At 40.9% G+C, this 14,876-nt stretch overlaps 1 protein-coding gene across 1 annotated transcript; it reads right to left on the minus strand.

Annotated features, from left to right (window-relative positions):
• Nucleotides 1–9,121: 9,121 nt before the first annotated feature.
• On the minus strand, nt 9,122–11,156 carry LOC129946037 (membrane-bound alkaline phosphatase-like). Its single transcript, XM_056056053.1, has 2 exons — nt 9,887–11,156; nt 9,122–9,823 (listed from the first exon to the last, which is right to left on the minus strand). Exons 1-2 carry the CDS (start codon nt 11,114–11,116, stop codon nt 9,488–9,490), a joined length of 1,566 nt encoding a protein of 521 aa, XP_055912028.1. The 5' UTR covers nt 11,117–11,156; the 3' UTR covers nt 9,122–9,487.
• Nucleotides 11,157–14,876: the final 3,720 nt, after the last annotated feature.

A 14,876-nucleotide genomic window follows, 5' to 3' on the forward strand; every position in this document is an offset into this window, starting at 1 on the left:
TGATTATGTTGCCTTTGATAGTTGCTGTGGGTTGTGGCTTATTCGCATAGGCATGTGCCTTAAAAAAGCCGCACACGAAAAATTCCAAAGTGGTCAAATCATGTGAGATAAGCATGTCATGAAAACGCTCGTGCAGCGCAGAATATCAATAGTTTCTAGAGCTGTGTGGCCGTAGCGCCATCCTTTTGAAACTGTGCCCAAATCACCCAATTTGAGCAAAAAAAAGTTAGTTACCATTAACTTATACCAATCGGCGTTAAAATGAATGACGTTTTCGAATAAGTACGCACCGATGAGGCTTCAGCCCAAATTCTACTCCGAACAGTAAACAGTAACTTTATTTTGCATTCATTGTAGTCCCTTGCGAATCTCACTTAGATTGTTCTCATCTCAAATCCGTCAATTGAATTCGATTCGGCGATGATTTACGGCAGATCTTGGGTTGCTTTAAAGTTCAGTGAGCCGGTGGCCTCGAATGTTGCCACCAAACTTTGAACAGTTGATTTGCAAGGACAACTATAACACGCATCGGTGTTATCAGAGAACACCAATATTTATTTACACCAGTATTTATAGAGGCTCGAAGTTAAAACTTATGTCCTTAGTGACCGAGTAAAATAAATTAATTCGACAGAAAGTAAAATTAACAATATGGCTGCCACAAGTGTCAGATTCAACCCGTCTCTATTTTAAAATCCAAATTGTAAACACTAAATAACTTTAAAAAAAATGTGGCGTACCACTCCATTGAGAACTAAGTCCAACTTTTAACCGTTCTTGTGTACGGATTATGTTGTCAGGGATGGAGGGGACCCATTGTTTTAAGCCAAATCAGAAAAGCTAATTTAAAAAAGCACTTTTCATAACAAGAACAACTCTTGGAAAATTTGTCAATTCCTCGCAAGAGGCCGCACTCGTGAAAAAAAGCTTAAGATGGCACAGGCAGGGATTGGGTGACAGTCCTACAAAAGTTTTTGTTTTAACTCATTTTTATTAATTTATTCTTAAAACTATTCTAAAACTAGACAAAAATTCAAAAACCATAACTTAAAACCAACTTACTGGTCCCATACGGAGACTAATGCCTTTCGGCCCTAAGAACTATGCCTTTTCTACTGAAAACTAAACCCTTAAACTATAAAACAAGTATTTATGTAAGACTCAGTCTTACTGAACGGAAGAAGCTCTGCTCCGTCTTGTGCCATGACGTCTTGATTGTACAGGAGTCGCCTATCCATCGTCGTCTGACGTGGTAGATTAGCGGAACGCCAATTTATCCTGTACCAGACCGCATCTATCTTAAAAGAGGAATGGTTCTGGTGGAATAAAGCCGTTCAAGCGTGCACTCTCAAAATACTCGTCGTTCGGATAGAACGCCCCGAAAATTAAATTGTTGGTCGAAGACACAGCTCTTGCAATGTGACCTCCAACGAGTTTTATCACGAAATTGTCCATTCTGTTAATTCGTGCCCCGTTCTATAGGACCTCGTTGGAAAAGTAATGCACATAAGAAGATCAGGCTGTTCGATATAAGCCGGTACAGCGTCGTAAACACCGCCGCTCGAACACGCGAAACTTCTCCATCTGGGAAGGGGCAATGTTGAAACACACAGGACAACCATAAGCGATCATTAGCCGTATGAGGACCATGTAGCAAACTACATTCACTCTGGGGTCAAGCCGACTGCTGTAAAATAGCCGTTTTGTCAGAGCGAATGCTCCTCTGGCCGTAATCAGTCTGTTTAAATATTAATACTGGTCTAACCCGATACTGAGGTACTTCACTACACTTTTGTTAGCTAATGGCTGCCCGTGAAGATCAACGATGACCATCTTGCACTGATTCTTACACGTATCCCTCGTGGCCCTAGCCAACGGATTCCGGAACAGAATTGTCTCGGACTTCTGGACATTTATTTTCAGTTTCCAGTCGTCGCAATATCGCTAAATCTTGCCGAAATCACGCTGCAAGAGAATTCTAATAACCTCAACCTTTCGGGCCGTTCTGTACGCAATTAGATCGTCGGCGTACGCAATTGCCTTTGTAAGACTACCTATCAGATCGCTGGTGTAAATGCTGAAGAGAATCGGCGAATTCACCGCTCCCTGTTGAAGACCATTTTTAATTGAGAATGTTGTGGTAGAAGTTACATTCCTACTTTTGACAACAAACTTTCTACCGTTCAGCATATCATAAAGTATATACAACAATGGCTTGCTTATGCCAAACCTGCTCAGTTTTAGGTAAAGTCCCTCTAACCATATGGTGTCAAAGGCCTTTTCCAAATTAACTAGAACAGCACTTTGCATTGTTGTTTTGATTTATTCCATTGGATATCAGAAACGAGCTTAGACGCAGCATGAATTGTGTCATGACCCGCCTTGAACCCGAAATGTTTATCCTGAATTGTTTGGTTGTCCGCAGCCCACTTAGTCAGAGCCCTATTAATGATCTTTTCGAAGACTTTGCTGATGCTCGGAAGATGACTTATCGACCGAAGATTTGCGGGTTGGAGTTGTCCTTTCCCATTTTCGGGAGAGGATGAACCACAGCATTCTTCCAATGCACTGGATAATATCAGTGCGTTTTTGAAGAGTGTGGTGTAAATGTCAATTGCCTCCATCGTCTGCTGACTTTTTGTTTTTTATTGAGTTGAAGATGAGCTGGAGGTCAACTTAATCACTTACAAGGGACTTGGTCCCGTTTGCTCGGCGACTATGGCATTTTCCAAGGAGTCGTCATTGAACCGCGTGAAACCACCGTTCTCAAATCGCCATTGCGTGATATCATTTCGGAGGTAAAAGTGATTAAGTAGGGCTCTGTTTTCCAGGTCGTGGTTGGGGCGAATGCTAACATTTATCTTGTACATTTGCTGGAAAGCAGCTCCCACCGCCTCCACTTTTTCCATAGATCTTCAATTATGAAAAAGTCATCATCAAATATGGCTTCTTCTGGATCTATTTGTGCTGTCCTGAGTACGTCTCTGTTCTCTTTAGTTCTTGGAGTTTAAGACACGGAAGGTCATTAGCGTTTTTTTTTTCTGAATATCTTATTGAAATTAGGGAACATACTAGGGTCACTGGAATCAACTGACCGGATCTTGCAGTCTCAGTACTTGTTAATTGATAACCTGTAGTTCTTCTTAATAAACAGATTGATATTTTTTATTGATGATTCCAATTTCCTAACCTCCAAGTCGTGTTGGTCTGTAAGTCACCTGTATAAATTTTTGAGTCTTAAAAGTAATCCACTCTTGTGTCTACGTAGTGCGTCAATGGTCGCATTTCTGTAGGCGTCAATTTGGTCCCATTCTTTGTCTTTTGGTATGGTCCGTTGCATCGTTCGTTTTATTGTTTCGTCCATCTGTTGTAAATATTGGTCAATTTCTGTTTTTGTCAAGTTTCTGTTGTTTGATGGGGCTATGTCACTCGAACGAAGTTCTCCCGCTAAGGCTTTGGTGAAACAAAGCCAGCTCATCTTATTGTAATTGTAAGAAATCTGCATTACAGCAGCCAGTCCGTAGTGAACAGTCCTACAGACTAAGCATCACGGCACGGGTATTAATAAATAACAATATACGAAAAATATTTCCAAGAACAACTTGATCAATTGTGTTTTTTTGTGTTTTTAAATGTGTTCAGCCCACCCTTTACAAGGTTCATACAAATGTTCTAGAATTCGCTTTTTTATCCAGCAAAACTTATTTTACTAAGATACTTGCGAGTTTTCTCCTAATTTAAAATTGAACGCAGATATTGAAAATATCCAAAATAATTGTTTCAAGAAAATAGCAAAATAAGCAGAAATTCCATTGTATGTAAATTTTAATAATTTTGGATATTTTATTTTTATTACTTTGATCGCGGATGTGTTGCGGATGGTATACCACTCAATTGGTCGTGTATAAACATCTATTGGATTTATTTTCTTACATCTCAAAGTTTCATCTTATCACAATCAAGATGAACAAGTCAGAAAGAAACAGAGTGAGAGAGAGAGAGAGAGTAAGAGATTGCAACGAATTTTAGATTGAAAAATTCCAAAATTGTCTCCCATCCCATCATCCATAGATTATCGTCCTTAGGAATTCTCATGGAGATTTTCTTCAGCTATACAAAAACATAAAACACAACTTAGTACATTATAAATAAATTGTACATTCAAAGCTACCTACCGACCTACCCTATGAATTTGGTGGCTTGGTATTTTTGTATAAGACAAGAGACGCAAGGATATAACACAAAACAAACTGAATCGGGACATAAGAACACAAAGAACAAAAAAAAAGAAGAAAAGAAAGTATAACGAAAGGAGCAAGCATTTTCATTAACATTTTTACTTTATTGTCCTGATAAATTTTAATCTCGCATCCTCCAGCATATATAAACTATGGCGCTGAAATCCCTCACTTTGGCTAGATAGCTATGATGTGCATCCAAGGATACCATACCATCAAGTATAAATCGCAGCATACTCCACTCGTGTAATCTCTGATAAAATTCCATTTTCATTTTTCCGTTCTTCAAGCTTTGGTCTTATATTTATTTAGTCCTTTTTTGGTATCGCCTTTCGCCATCCTTGGCGTCGTCATCGGCATCGTCGTTCATCGCCGCCGTCAGTCGTAAGCGTCGCGGTAGTGGATATAAGTTCTTTTTTTTTTAACTTTTTTGTCGGTTTGCTTTGTATCCTTAGAAAAAGTATTTTTCCTGTTGTTGTCTTAAATTTTCTTTCCTATATGTGCACGTATTTAATGGTATCCATGAGTTCCTTTCATTAAAATATTGTTGGTGGTTTTTTACTTGAGAGGCGATCCTTTTAAGTTTGCATCTATTAATTTAATGAGAGCTTGTCCGGGACACAAGGAGGTATAAGCATGCATAGGCGAAGCCGATATATGGATAGGACTAAGACTTAAGAGCTATACATATAGGAAAGAGCTGATACATTATTTTGTTGTCTTATAGGATCCATCCATACATACAGGGGTTGCAAGTGGGTGGTTGGATTCCTAATCCTTTATTTGGCAGAAATGTGTGGAATGCGCTTTCTCCAGTGAAACAAAAGGGCAGTGTATTTATTGCTTGTGGCTGCTGAAGTCCTTTATTTTATTTCACTGATGCGGAGAATGAAGCTACTTGACTGCACACAAGACTAATACGGATTTCTCTTGAAAATGATTATTGAAAATTTCATTAGAAAAGTCAAAGAGTCACATGTTTATAAGTATTGATGAAAATACTAAACCTTTTATGGGAAATATAACTTTATATAGAAAATATTTAATAGGATCAAAAACATAAATACCTTATCATTTTAACTTTTACTTAAAATATTGAAAATATTATATTTTGACTTTAATAAAATAGTTCCTTGTAACTGATTGTCAGGGTCCGGTCGTGTGGTTTGTGGTTTCTTTGAAAATTATTGTTTGACCTTTTGTCAATTAGATGAAACATAACAAACTTTTTCGTCCTTTTAAGGTTTGAACTACTTTTTGTTGCAAATATCATGCGATTGCGATTTACCTTCGTAATGGTGTTTTCTGTTATCAAAATTTTGCTAAATGAAAGTTATTTTGCTCAAAGGATTTGTAGTTGTCTAATTAATGTTGAAGCCAAATTCAATCCATTATAATTTAAGCGATATCGATCCACTTTAAAACGACTCGGTTTAAGTTATGTAACTTAGTTAGGTTACTATTAGTACTTTCATCTATAATTCATCCAAATTTGTAGGCCAATCGAAAAAAGATCGCCGCAGTGAGTTTACTTACTTAAAGTGGCGTTGCAGTCCGGAGCGGACCTGTGCCTCAACCAACATGCGTCTCCAACCAGCTCGGTCCCTAGCTAGCTGTCTTCAGTTTCAAACGCCAAGTTGGTTGAGGTCTTTACACACCAGCGTGCTTCACCTGAGTCTTAATCTACTGAGCGCGCCGGCCGTCGCTCGGGATTGGATTCGAAGACCTTCGGGACTGGACCGTTGATGTCCATTCGCTCTACGGCCTAGCCATCTAAGCCGTTGGACTTTAATTCTGCTAACTAGGTCAGTTTCGCTGTACAGCTCGTACAGTTCGTTGTTATATTTTCCTCCATTTTCCATATATACATACGGGACCGAAAATCACCCGAAGAATTTTTCTCTCGAAGCATCCTAAGACGCTCTCATCTTTCTTTGACAGAGTTCAGGCCTCAGCGCCATTAATGAGAACCGGGATGATGAGTGTCTTATTGATCTTGATTTTAGATGCTCGAGAGAGGACTTTACTACTTAATTGACTTCTAAGTCCAAAGATTTATTTCAGCGCTGGTGTTGTTGTCTGAAATTATAGCGGTGCCCAGGTAGACAAAGTCCTTAACTACCTCGAAGTTATAGCTGTCCATGGTGACGTTTTGTCTGAGACTTCATTGTTTAATGTCCTTTTTTGATGACAGCATTTACTTGGTCTTGACGTCATTGACCACTACATCCATTTTCTTCGCTTCCGTCGCAATGCTCAAAAACGCTCCACTGACATCACGCTTTGATCTTCCAATTGTATCAATATCATCTGCGAATCCGAGTAGTTGGATGGAGTTTTGGGAGATTGTGCCGCTAATGTTGACGGTTGAGTTTTGCACAATTCTTTCCAGAACGATGTTAAAGAAGTCGCATGACAGTGCATCGCATTGTCTAAAACTTTTTTTGACATCAAATGCATCGTTGAGATCTTTTCTGACCTTGATAGAGTAGCGAGCATTCTCCATCGTCATTCTGCACAAACGGATAAGTTTGACAGGGATGCCAAAACTAGACATTGCTCTGTAGAGCTTTTCCATATAGATGCTGTCATACACGGCTTTGAAATCGATATAGAGATGGTGGGTATCGATTTGAAGCTCCTGAGTTTGCTCTAAGATGAGCCGTAATGTGAAAATTTGGTCAATGGTGAACTTTCCTGCTCTGAAACCAAACTGATAAGGAGCTATTAGGTTGTTGAAGAACGGCTTCAGACGTTTACATAATACAGCAGAAAGGATCTTATAAGCAATGTTCAGGAGACTGATGTCTCTGTAGCTGGCGCAATTTAGAGGGTCTCCTATTTTTATGTATCGGGCAAACTATGTCGAGATTAAACTCATGGGGCATTCTTTCTTCCGACCATATTTTGCAGATGAGTTGGTGCATGCTCCCTACCAAGTCATCGGCTGCTACTTTAAATAGGTCGGCAGCGATGCAGTCAGCTCCAGCAGCTTTGTTTGACTTTTGTTTAGATATATAGCTATCTTCACTTCGTCGAGGTCGGGTAGGCGGAATTGCTATCTACTTACAGCTGAATTCGGTTCGTTATTGCCGTTATATAACTTGGAGAAGTGGTCTTTATATATTCTCAACATAGACTAAGGTTCTAGTACGATGTTCCCCTGATCGTCTTTACATGCTTCGGTAAGTGGCTGGTACCTTTGATTGGTTTTTTTTTTGCTGATTGATCTGGATATTTCCATGTCCCCTTTTGGATATTATGATGTGTGAAGTGCGTACTAGTTACCAGAACGTCTAGCCCCGCAGCGAATTCTATCAGCCTGAATACGTTGTCGGAGTTGGTGTCGTGCAGGCTGTATCTCCCGATTATGCCACCAAAGATGTCTTCTCTTCCTAGCTTGGCGTTAAAATCTCCTTAGATAATTTTAATGTCATAGCCAGGACACTGCCCATAAGTCTTGTCCAAGAGCTCGAAGAATATGTCTTTGGTCTCGTCATCTCTCTCCTCTGTTGGGGCATGCGAGCATATAAGGCTTATGTTCGAGAGTTTATCCTTGATGCGGATTGTCGTGATGCGCTCGCTCACACTGTTTAAACTCAAGACTTTTTGCAACAACTAATTCATACCAAATAGATGCTGTCTTTGTTCTCGTTAGCAGTCGGCGTAGTATACATCGCAGTCTTTCATTTTGCGTTTGCCGGCCCATCCGATCGCACTTCTTGGATGGTGGTAATTTCTGCGTTATAGCAGTTACGGGCTTCCGCTAATTGTTCGGCTGCTCGTGATCTGTTAAGGGACCCAACATTTCACGTACAGATCCGAAGTTCGTTGTTCTTATTTCGTTTGAGTGGGTTGTCAACAGTAAATTCGTCCGTATCTGAGGCTTGTTGGTGCTTCGCAACTATGATGTTTTTACGTGGCCAGGAAGTTACCCCTGCGGCACAACTCTTAACTTGGAGGGCCAGATCCTAAGTATAGCTCCAAGGATGGGGAGCCGGATAAAACCACTCCTCACCACGGGGAGTAACGTCTTGAATGCACATGTCTATAATTTGAACAAAATTATAGTACCGACCTAAAACAGCATTGCATCGAAAACACAATGTTATCTGATATCGTTAAAGAGAGGTATACCCTCGTTAGAAATGGAAATCACTTGCGTCAATGAGACTGAACATCTTGATATTCTGGATATGTATCACCAACCACCTCTTATGGAACGATCGCATACGTGTTGGCGCCAAAAATTTCGAATGATATTTGGCCGAATGATTCTTAAGCCGATGTAAGAAGTTTATCTACTCCTCTGATCTGAATGTTATCTACAAGACTTATATACATTCAAAACTTTGGTGCTCCTTCAACTTACTAAAGCCTCTCGGACATTATTGAATGTAGAGTGCTGGAACAGCGCCGTAAAGTTTCTTGTCCATAGAGAACTAGCCCATACACAAATAGAACGGTGGAACTCTCTGGTAAACGTGTTAAATAATAAAGCCCGAAAAGTTTGACCGTTTTTTTCGGTGCAAGGCATGCACTCTTGGTTTGGGGGCTTTTTCGGTAGTAGCCCTAAAGTTCCACCAGGTTTTGCCTTTTGTATATTAAGTCGCTCTTAGAAATATTGGTCCGAAACATTTCCCTTCGTTAAATATTCCTGTCATAACATTTTACTACATTCTTATAAGCCTCTGGTTATTTTCCTATTGGATTATATTAAAGATCATATTGTACGAATGACCTTGCTGAAGTAAAAGCTTCCATTCTAGAAATAGAAGACACTGTATTTCTATACCTTTTATCGCTCACTTCAGCTTTTCTGGTTCAAAAAGATGTGGAGCAAGAAATAAAATGAAACATTCTTAAATCGAAAGATAACTTCATTCCAAGTGTTAAAAATACAAAATTGTTTATTACAACTCAAAACTTAATCCACATAATTGTCTGAACATGGTAGCGAAATTTGATCAGAAGATGATAACACATTTTACTGATTTATTGAATTACTAGAAGCTTTAAATCTCAAGTAGGGGACAGTATAATGTAAATGTGTTGTTTTTTAATCTCATTTACAAGTTTTTTCACCCCATCAAACGCAATTTGAAATAGAAATTGAACTCAAAACGTTATCAGTCTTCATTTCCTTCGTTTATCTTTGAAACTATCAAGAACAATAATTGTTATTCATAAAAGATTGTAATTTTTAATCCTAATGGATAATTTAAAGATTATAAATAGATATTTTATTATCAACACGCTTTTAATCCATTTCCAATACAAGCTGCATAAGCATACAAATGAGGAATTGTATTTTGCTCGTAGACCCCGGTAAACAAATGTGACCATGGGCCAGATGCAAAGACAGCCACATCATCCCCACCATGTGTTTCTAATTCTAATTCCGCGGTAGCTGGGAATGCCACATGTGGATCAGTTTTATCCACAGAAGCGGGATCAAAGCGAACGTGGTTTTCAGTGTCGTAATAAGTCTTGAATCCCGGTCCATTGGCATAGGATAAAGTAAGCAGTGGCAAACCGTCTTCAGCTTTGGCTTTAGTTGTACCGAAAATCGAATCACCACGAGTCTAGAAAGATTGAAAGGCATTTTGAAAACGGTTAGATTGATAAAAGGCCACCAATGTACTTACGGGATATCCCGAGAACGAAAAGGCATGCGAATGATCAGCTGTCACTACTATTAGAGTATCTTCCTCGCTGGTCATGTTTCTAGCCATTTCAATAGTGTTAGAAAACTGAAGAGCTTCATCAAGAGCTAACTGCGCTTGGTTCTCATGATGTGCCAAATCGATCTTTCCCCCTTCGACGAACAAGAAGTAACCCTTCTTTTCCTTCTTCAAAAGTTCAATGGCCTTACGTGTCATCTCCTCCAGACTTGGCTGATGAGTTTCAGGTGTTACTTCGAGATTATACTTCAAGTGACTGTCTTGAAACATTCCCAATAGCCTTTCGGTGGTTCTTGTGCTGACCTTTAGCAGTTGCTCTCGCGTTTCAACGTACACATTCCGATTACTTTGACTGATATACTCTTCTGTGAGATTTCTACCATCTGAACGCTTGCCTCCCTTACCCATGGATGCGTCGGTGAAGTGCATTCTACCTCCTCCTAACATCACCTTCAATTTGCTTCCGACTTCTCCATGTATTAGCTGATGAGCAATATCTTGAACTCCCGATTGCTGACCACAAGACTTTTTAACTTCCGAGTCATTTTCCCAATCGCGATCGGCGATGTGGGCATACACTCCCGATGGAGAAGCATGAGTCACTCTGGTGGTGGTTACAAGTCCAGCGGCCTTGCCTGCATCCAAGGCCCACTTGGCAGCCGAGTAAACAAAATTGGTTGTGTTCTTTCCTGCTTCACAATTTCCCACGTCAACATTAGCATTTACTCCGATTGTTCCGTAGTTAGCTTTGATACCACACAAGTAAGCCGTTGCAGTATTGGCAGAATCTGGGACCATTCTGTCCACAGAGTATGTCTTCGATAGTCCAGTGTAGGGGAATTTTTCAAATGACAATTTTTTCTCCTCGCCTCCGGCATAAAGTCGTGCTGCAGCAATAGTTGTAAGTCCCATTCCATCGCCAAGGAAGAGAATAACATTCTTTGCGACGTTGGTATTGATCCTTTTGGCTTGTTGTTCGATTACGAAGTTCTTTCCAGATTCTATCCAAAATTCTATTTTATCTTCTCCATCTAATGATCGAGGTTTGTCGTCATCTGGAGAGCTTGGTAAATCAGGATGCAAATGTGTCTTGTAACATTCTTCATCCTCTTGACATCTTTTTGGTAGGGAGTCGTACGTATGAAATAGACAAAAGCTTAAAACAAGCACAAGTATGAAAGTAGTGGACTTCATTTGACTTATTCTTCCAACGAATAAGGCGGAACTGATTCTGAATGAGTTATAAATTAATCTAAATTTTCTTATACCTGCATATCGATAGGTTTATCTTTTTTTAATGCGATTTTTAAGCTTCAGAAAATAATCTAATCGTTATCAAAGCTTGGCCTCTGTTTGTAAATTGCTTTTCACTTTTTGTCTTCAGAGTAGTATTTAGATAAGATTATTTTGAAGGTGTTCATTAATAACAAAAGGTATTTATTTTATTTTGATTGATTCATTGAAAACGTGTTAAATATCAAATGTTATCAAATATTATAAATGTAGAAGGCTTATACCTTTTAACTGGCCAATATTACAAAATATTAATATATTATATGGACGTTTAATAATTTACCGACGTTTTCTTAAGTTCTAAGATATGAAGATATTCTTTCGAAACTTCTTACTTACTTAAAGTGGCGCTACAGTCTTGTGTGAACTAGGGCCTCACTCAACAAACTTCTCCATCTAGCTCGGTCCCTAGCTAGATGTCTCCAGTTTCGCACTACAAGTTGGGTGAGGTCACTTCCCACTTGTGCGCGCCAACTGATCCGGGGTCTTCCTCTACTGCGTTATCCTGTGGGTATGAATCCGAAGATTTTCCGGGCCGTAGCATTGGTTTCCATGCGCTCTACGTGACCCAGCCATCTAAATTGTTGGACTTTCACCCTCTTGGCTAAGTCTACGTCGCTGTACAGCTCGCCGTTCCATCTCTTCTTCCACTCCCTTTTGATGTATAAGGGACCGTAAATCACGCGAAGAACTTTTCTCTCGAACCGGCCCAAGGTGGTTTCATCCGCTTTTGTCATAGTCCATGCTTCTTCACCGTATAGCAGGACGAGGATGATGAGGGCCTTATAAAGCATTATTAGCAAGAGTAATTCTTTGTTTGATCTGAGCGCTGGTGTTGTTATCTGCTTTTATGGTGGAGCCTAGGTAGACGAAGTCCTTGACTACCTCAAAGTTACGTTTGTCGATTGTGGCTTGTTGACCGAGACGTCGGTGTTGTAGGTAATTTCTTGAGTTTTGCCCTCATTAACCGTTGAACCTATATTTGCCGCCTCTGTCTCAATACTTACAAAAGCCCCATTGACATCAGGCTGAGTCCGAATATGTCAATTTCATCAGCATATGATAGTAGGTTAGGTTAGGTTAGGTTAGGTTAGGTTAGGTAAGGTTAGGTTATAGTGGCTGTCCAAGATGTAAACGGACACACTTAGGCCAGTTTAATGGCCCATTGTGATACCACATGAATCTTGAGGCTTCCTCTTAAGCTCAATGGAACCAGTTAGAGTCCCTTACGAAACGTGAGAGGCTGATTATACCGATATGATTTAGATCGTTTAGATCATTAAAGAAGAATTCTCCTAGGTAATTCTTGCGTTTTCGAGCTAGAGCAGGGCATGTGCAGAGAAGATGAAGAACAGTTTCTTCCTCTTCCTCGTCCATACAGCTTCTGCAAAAGTCATTTGAGAATACGCCTAATCGCGAGGCGTGCTTTCCTATTAGACAGTGTCCGGTTATGACACCCATTATCCGGCCCATATGCGATCTGCGTACAGAGAGCAAGCACCTTGAACGTTTTATATCCAGTGTTGGCCAGATGTTTTTTGTGGCTTGACACGTGGAGATGTTATTCCACCTAGTGCCTGCCCTCCTCACAGCGTCTTGCATTAGCAGCAGTTTACAAGTAGCGATTGGTATGCCAGTACTTGCCAAACGTGGTAGGATGGGCTGTACTGTACCGTTCCTGGCGAGTTCATCTGCCTTATAGTTACCTGGAATGTCTCTATGGCCCGGCATCCAGCAAAGGTGAATATTAAACTGTTGCGCCATCTCCATTAGAGATGATCGACAGTTGTGGACTGTTATAGAGTTTGTAGAGACAGAGTTCAGAGATTTGATAGCGGCCTGGCTGTCGGATAAAATACGGATATCAGATGTTGATATCACGTTTTCTTTGAGCCAAGACAAGACTTCCTTAATCGCTAAAAGTTCCGCCTGGAACACGCTACAATGATTGGGAAAGCGGAATGAGAGACTTAATTTCAGTCGTTCAGAGTACACACCACCACCAACCCCTTCTTTGGTTTTTGAGCCATCTGTGTAAAAGTGGATTGACTCATCCTCTAAAAAAGTCCTATCCTCCCAAAAAGATCTGGTAGGTATAGAAATCTGGAAATTCCTGTCGAATTGTAGTTGGGGGATGGTGTAGTCTGTGTGCTTTGGAATTGATTCTAAGTACCTCAGAATTACGGAGTGGCCAATGTTGTTGTTAGTCCACTGCGACGAAGCATTGAGGCGAATAGCAGAGCTTGCAGCTATTTGTTTACTAAATATGTCAAGAGGTGTAAGGTAGAGCAAGGTGTCCAGTGCCGCAGACGGGGTCGTGCGAAGCGATCCGCTTATACATAGGCAGGCTGAACATTGGACTTTATTTAACTTATCCCTGTTTATACCTTTAGCGCTTTCCGCGTTAACCTCATCTTTTTTATAGATTCGAATTTTAATGGATTCGAAACCATAGTTTATGGAGCCCTCGTTTAGGGCTAGAGGAGCCAAGGATTCTTTATTGAGTACCACAATGGCGCTCCTATAAAGACCCTTCACTTCCTCTAGCTTGGCTATTTTCCAGTTATGCGTCGGAAGGGAAGGGTTACACACTTTGACCATCTCGAGAATGTCCTCGATAACCGCAGGTTCAATCGGTATCCAGATGCGGGCTCTAGGTCTGCTAGGAATGTCTTCCACAGCGACAACCTCGAGCTTCGCACCTGGCCAAACTTCACCTAACCGGCTGACAGCAAACTTGTAAAGGTCACAAGATCTCTGGTCGCCACAAACCATGAGTTTGACATGGCCTTCATGCCAACCCCCATCGCTTATGGAAGGAAGTGGTCCTGGAAGCTCTCTAAAAATGCTCAAAAAGCCACCCGAGAGCTTAACCTTGACCAACTGCCAACGATCAGCCGATATTGTTCCATCATCATCGCTCCTGTCAATGGCCGCAACAACGACTTTGCCCTTCGCGACGTCACTGAAACTGGATGGTTTTCTGATGGGATTGAGGGGGGTGCTGGTGTTATGCACCCGAGGCCGTTTTGGTGTCGGTGCGGCCCCCTCAAGAGATCTTTCTCTTTTGGACGTAGAGTCCTTATTGGATCTTGTTGTAGCAATTATGCTTTTGGCCCATTCGACGCTAGTGGTTTGCTGCTGTGTCTTTTCAGCCTCCGATGATGCACCAGAGGCCTTCAAGATTTTCGCCGCTTGCCGCCTTTCTCTATAAAGACCTTTAGAGAGTTTTCCATTTCTGGAAGTATTCTCAGTAGTAGTAGTAGGGCCATTTTTCACAACCCTGCCACTACTGAAATTAGGTATCGCTACCTTTTTATTCTCGTTGCTACCAGCAGCAGAGGAGGGTCCATGGTTAGCCACTACTCCCTTCTCTTTGTTGGCCGCAAGAGATACGACAGCAGGCTTTGACGCCAAGCTGCCGCCCGGTCCTGAAGAGATACCGGTCTCACTTATGTTTTTATTTTTGTTGTTTGTTTTGTTCATTTGTTGGTCCCACGAGACGCGAAGAAAAAAGGTCCATCTGCACAGAGATTCGCATGTACAGATAAGGCTAGTTAATCCGGAGGTCGCCAGGTATCCGGATACTCCGTTAGAGACTGGGCTATTTTTGAATTGGGCCCCCAGCCAGGCTGATCATCGGCTGACAGTGCTTCTAGTG

The sequence above is a fragment of the Eupeodes corollae genome, chromosome 2, assembly GCF_945859685.1.
Source record: "Eupeodes corollae chromosome 2, idEupCoro1.1, whole genome shotgun sequence".
Lineage (NCBI taxonomy): Eukaryota > Metazoa > Arthropoda > Insecta > Diptera > Syrphidae > Eupeodes > Eupeodes corollae.

What these genes read in the sequence shown, in the direction of transcription:
- LOC129946037 (XM_056056053.1), bottom strand. Translation starts at nt 11,116, where the DNA reads ATGAAGTCCACTACTTTCATACTTGTGCTTGTTTTAAGCTTTTGTCTA. An exon ending in TTTCGTTCTCGGGATATCCC is followed by an intron (nt 9,824 to 9,886) that starts GTAAGTACATTG and finishes CAATCTTTCTAG; the next exon opens with ACTCGTGGTGATTCGATTTT.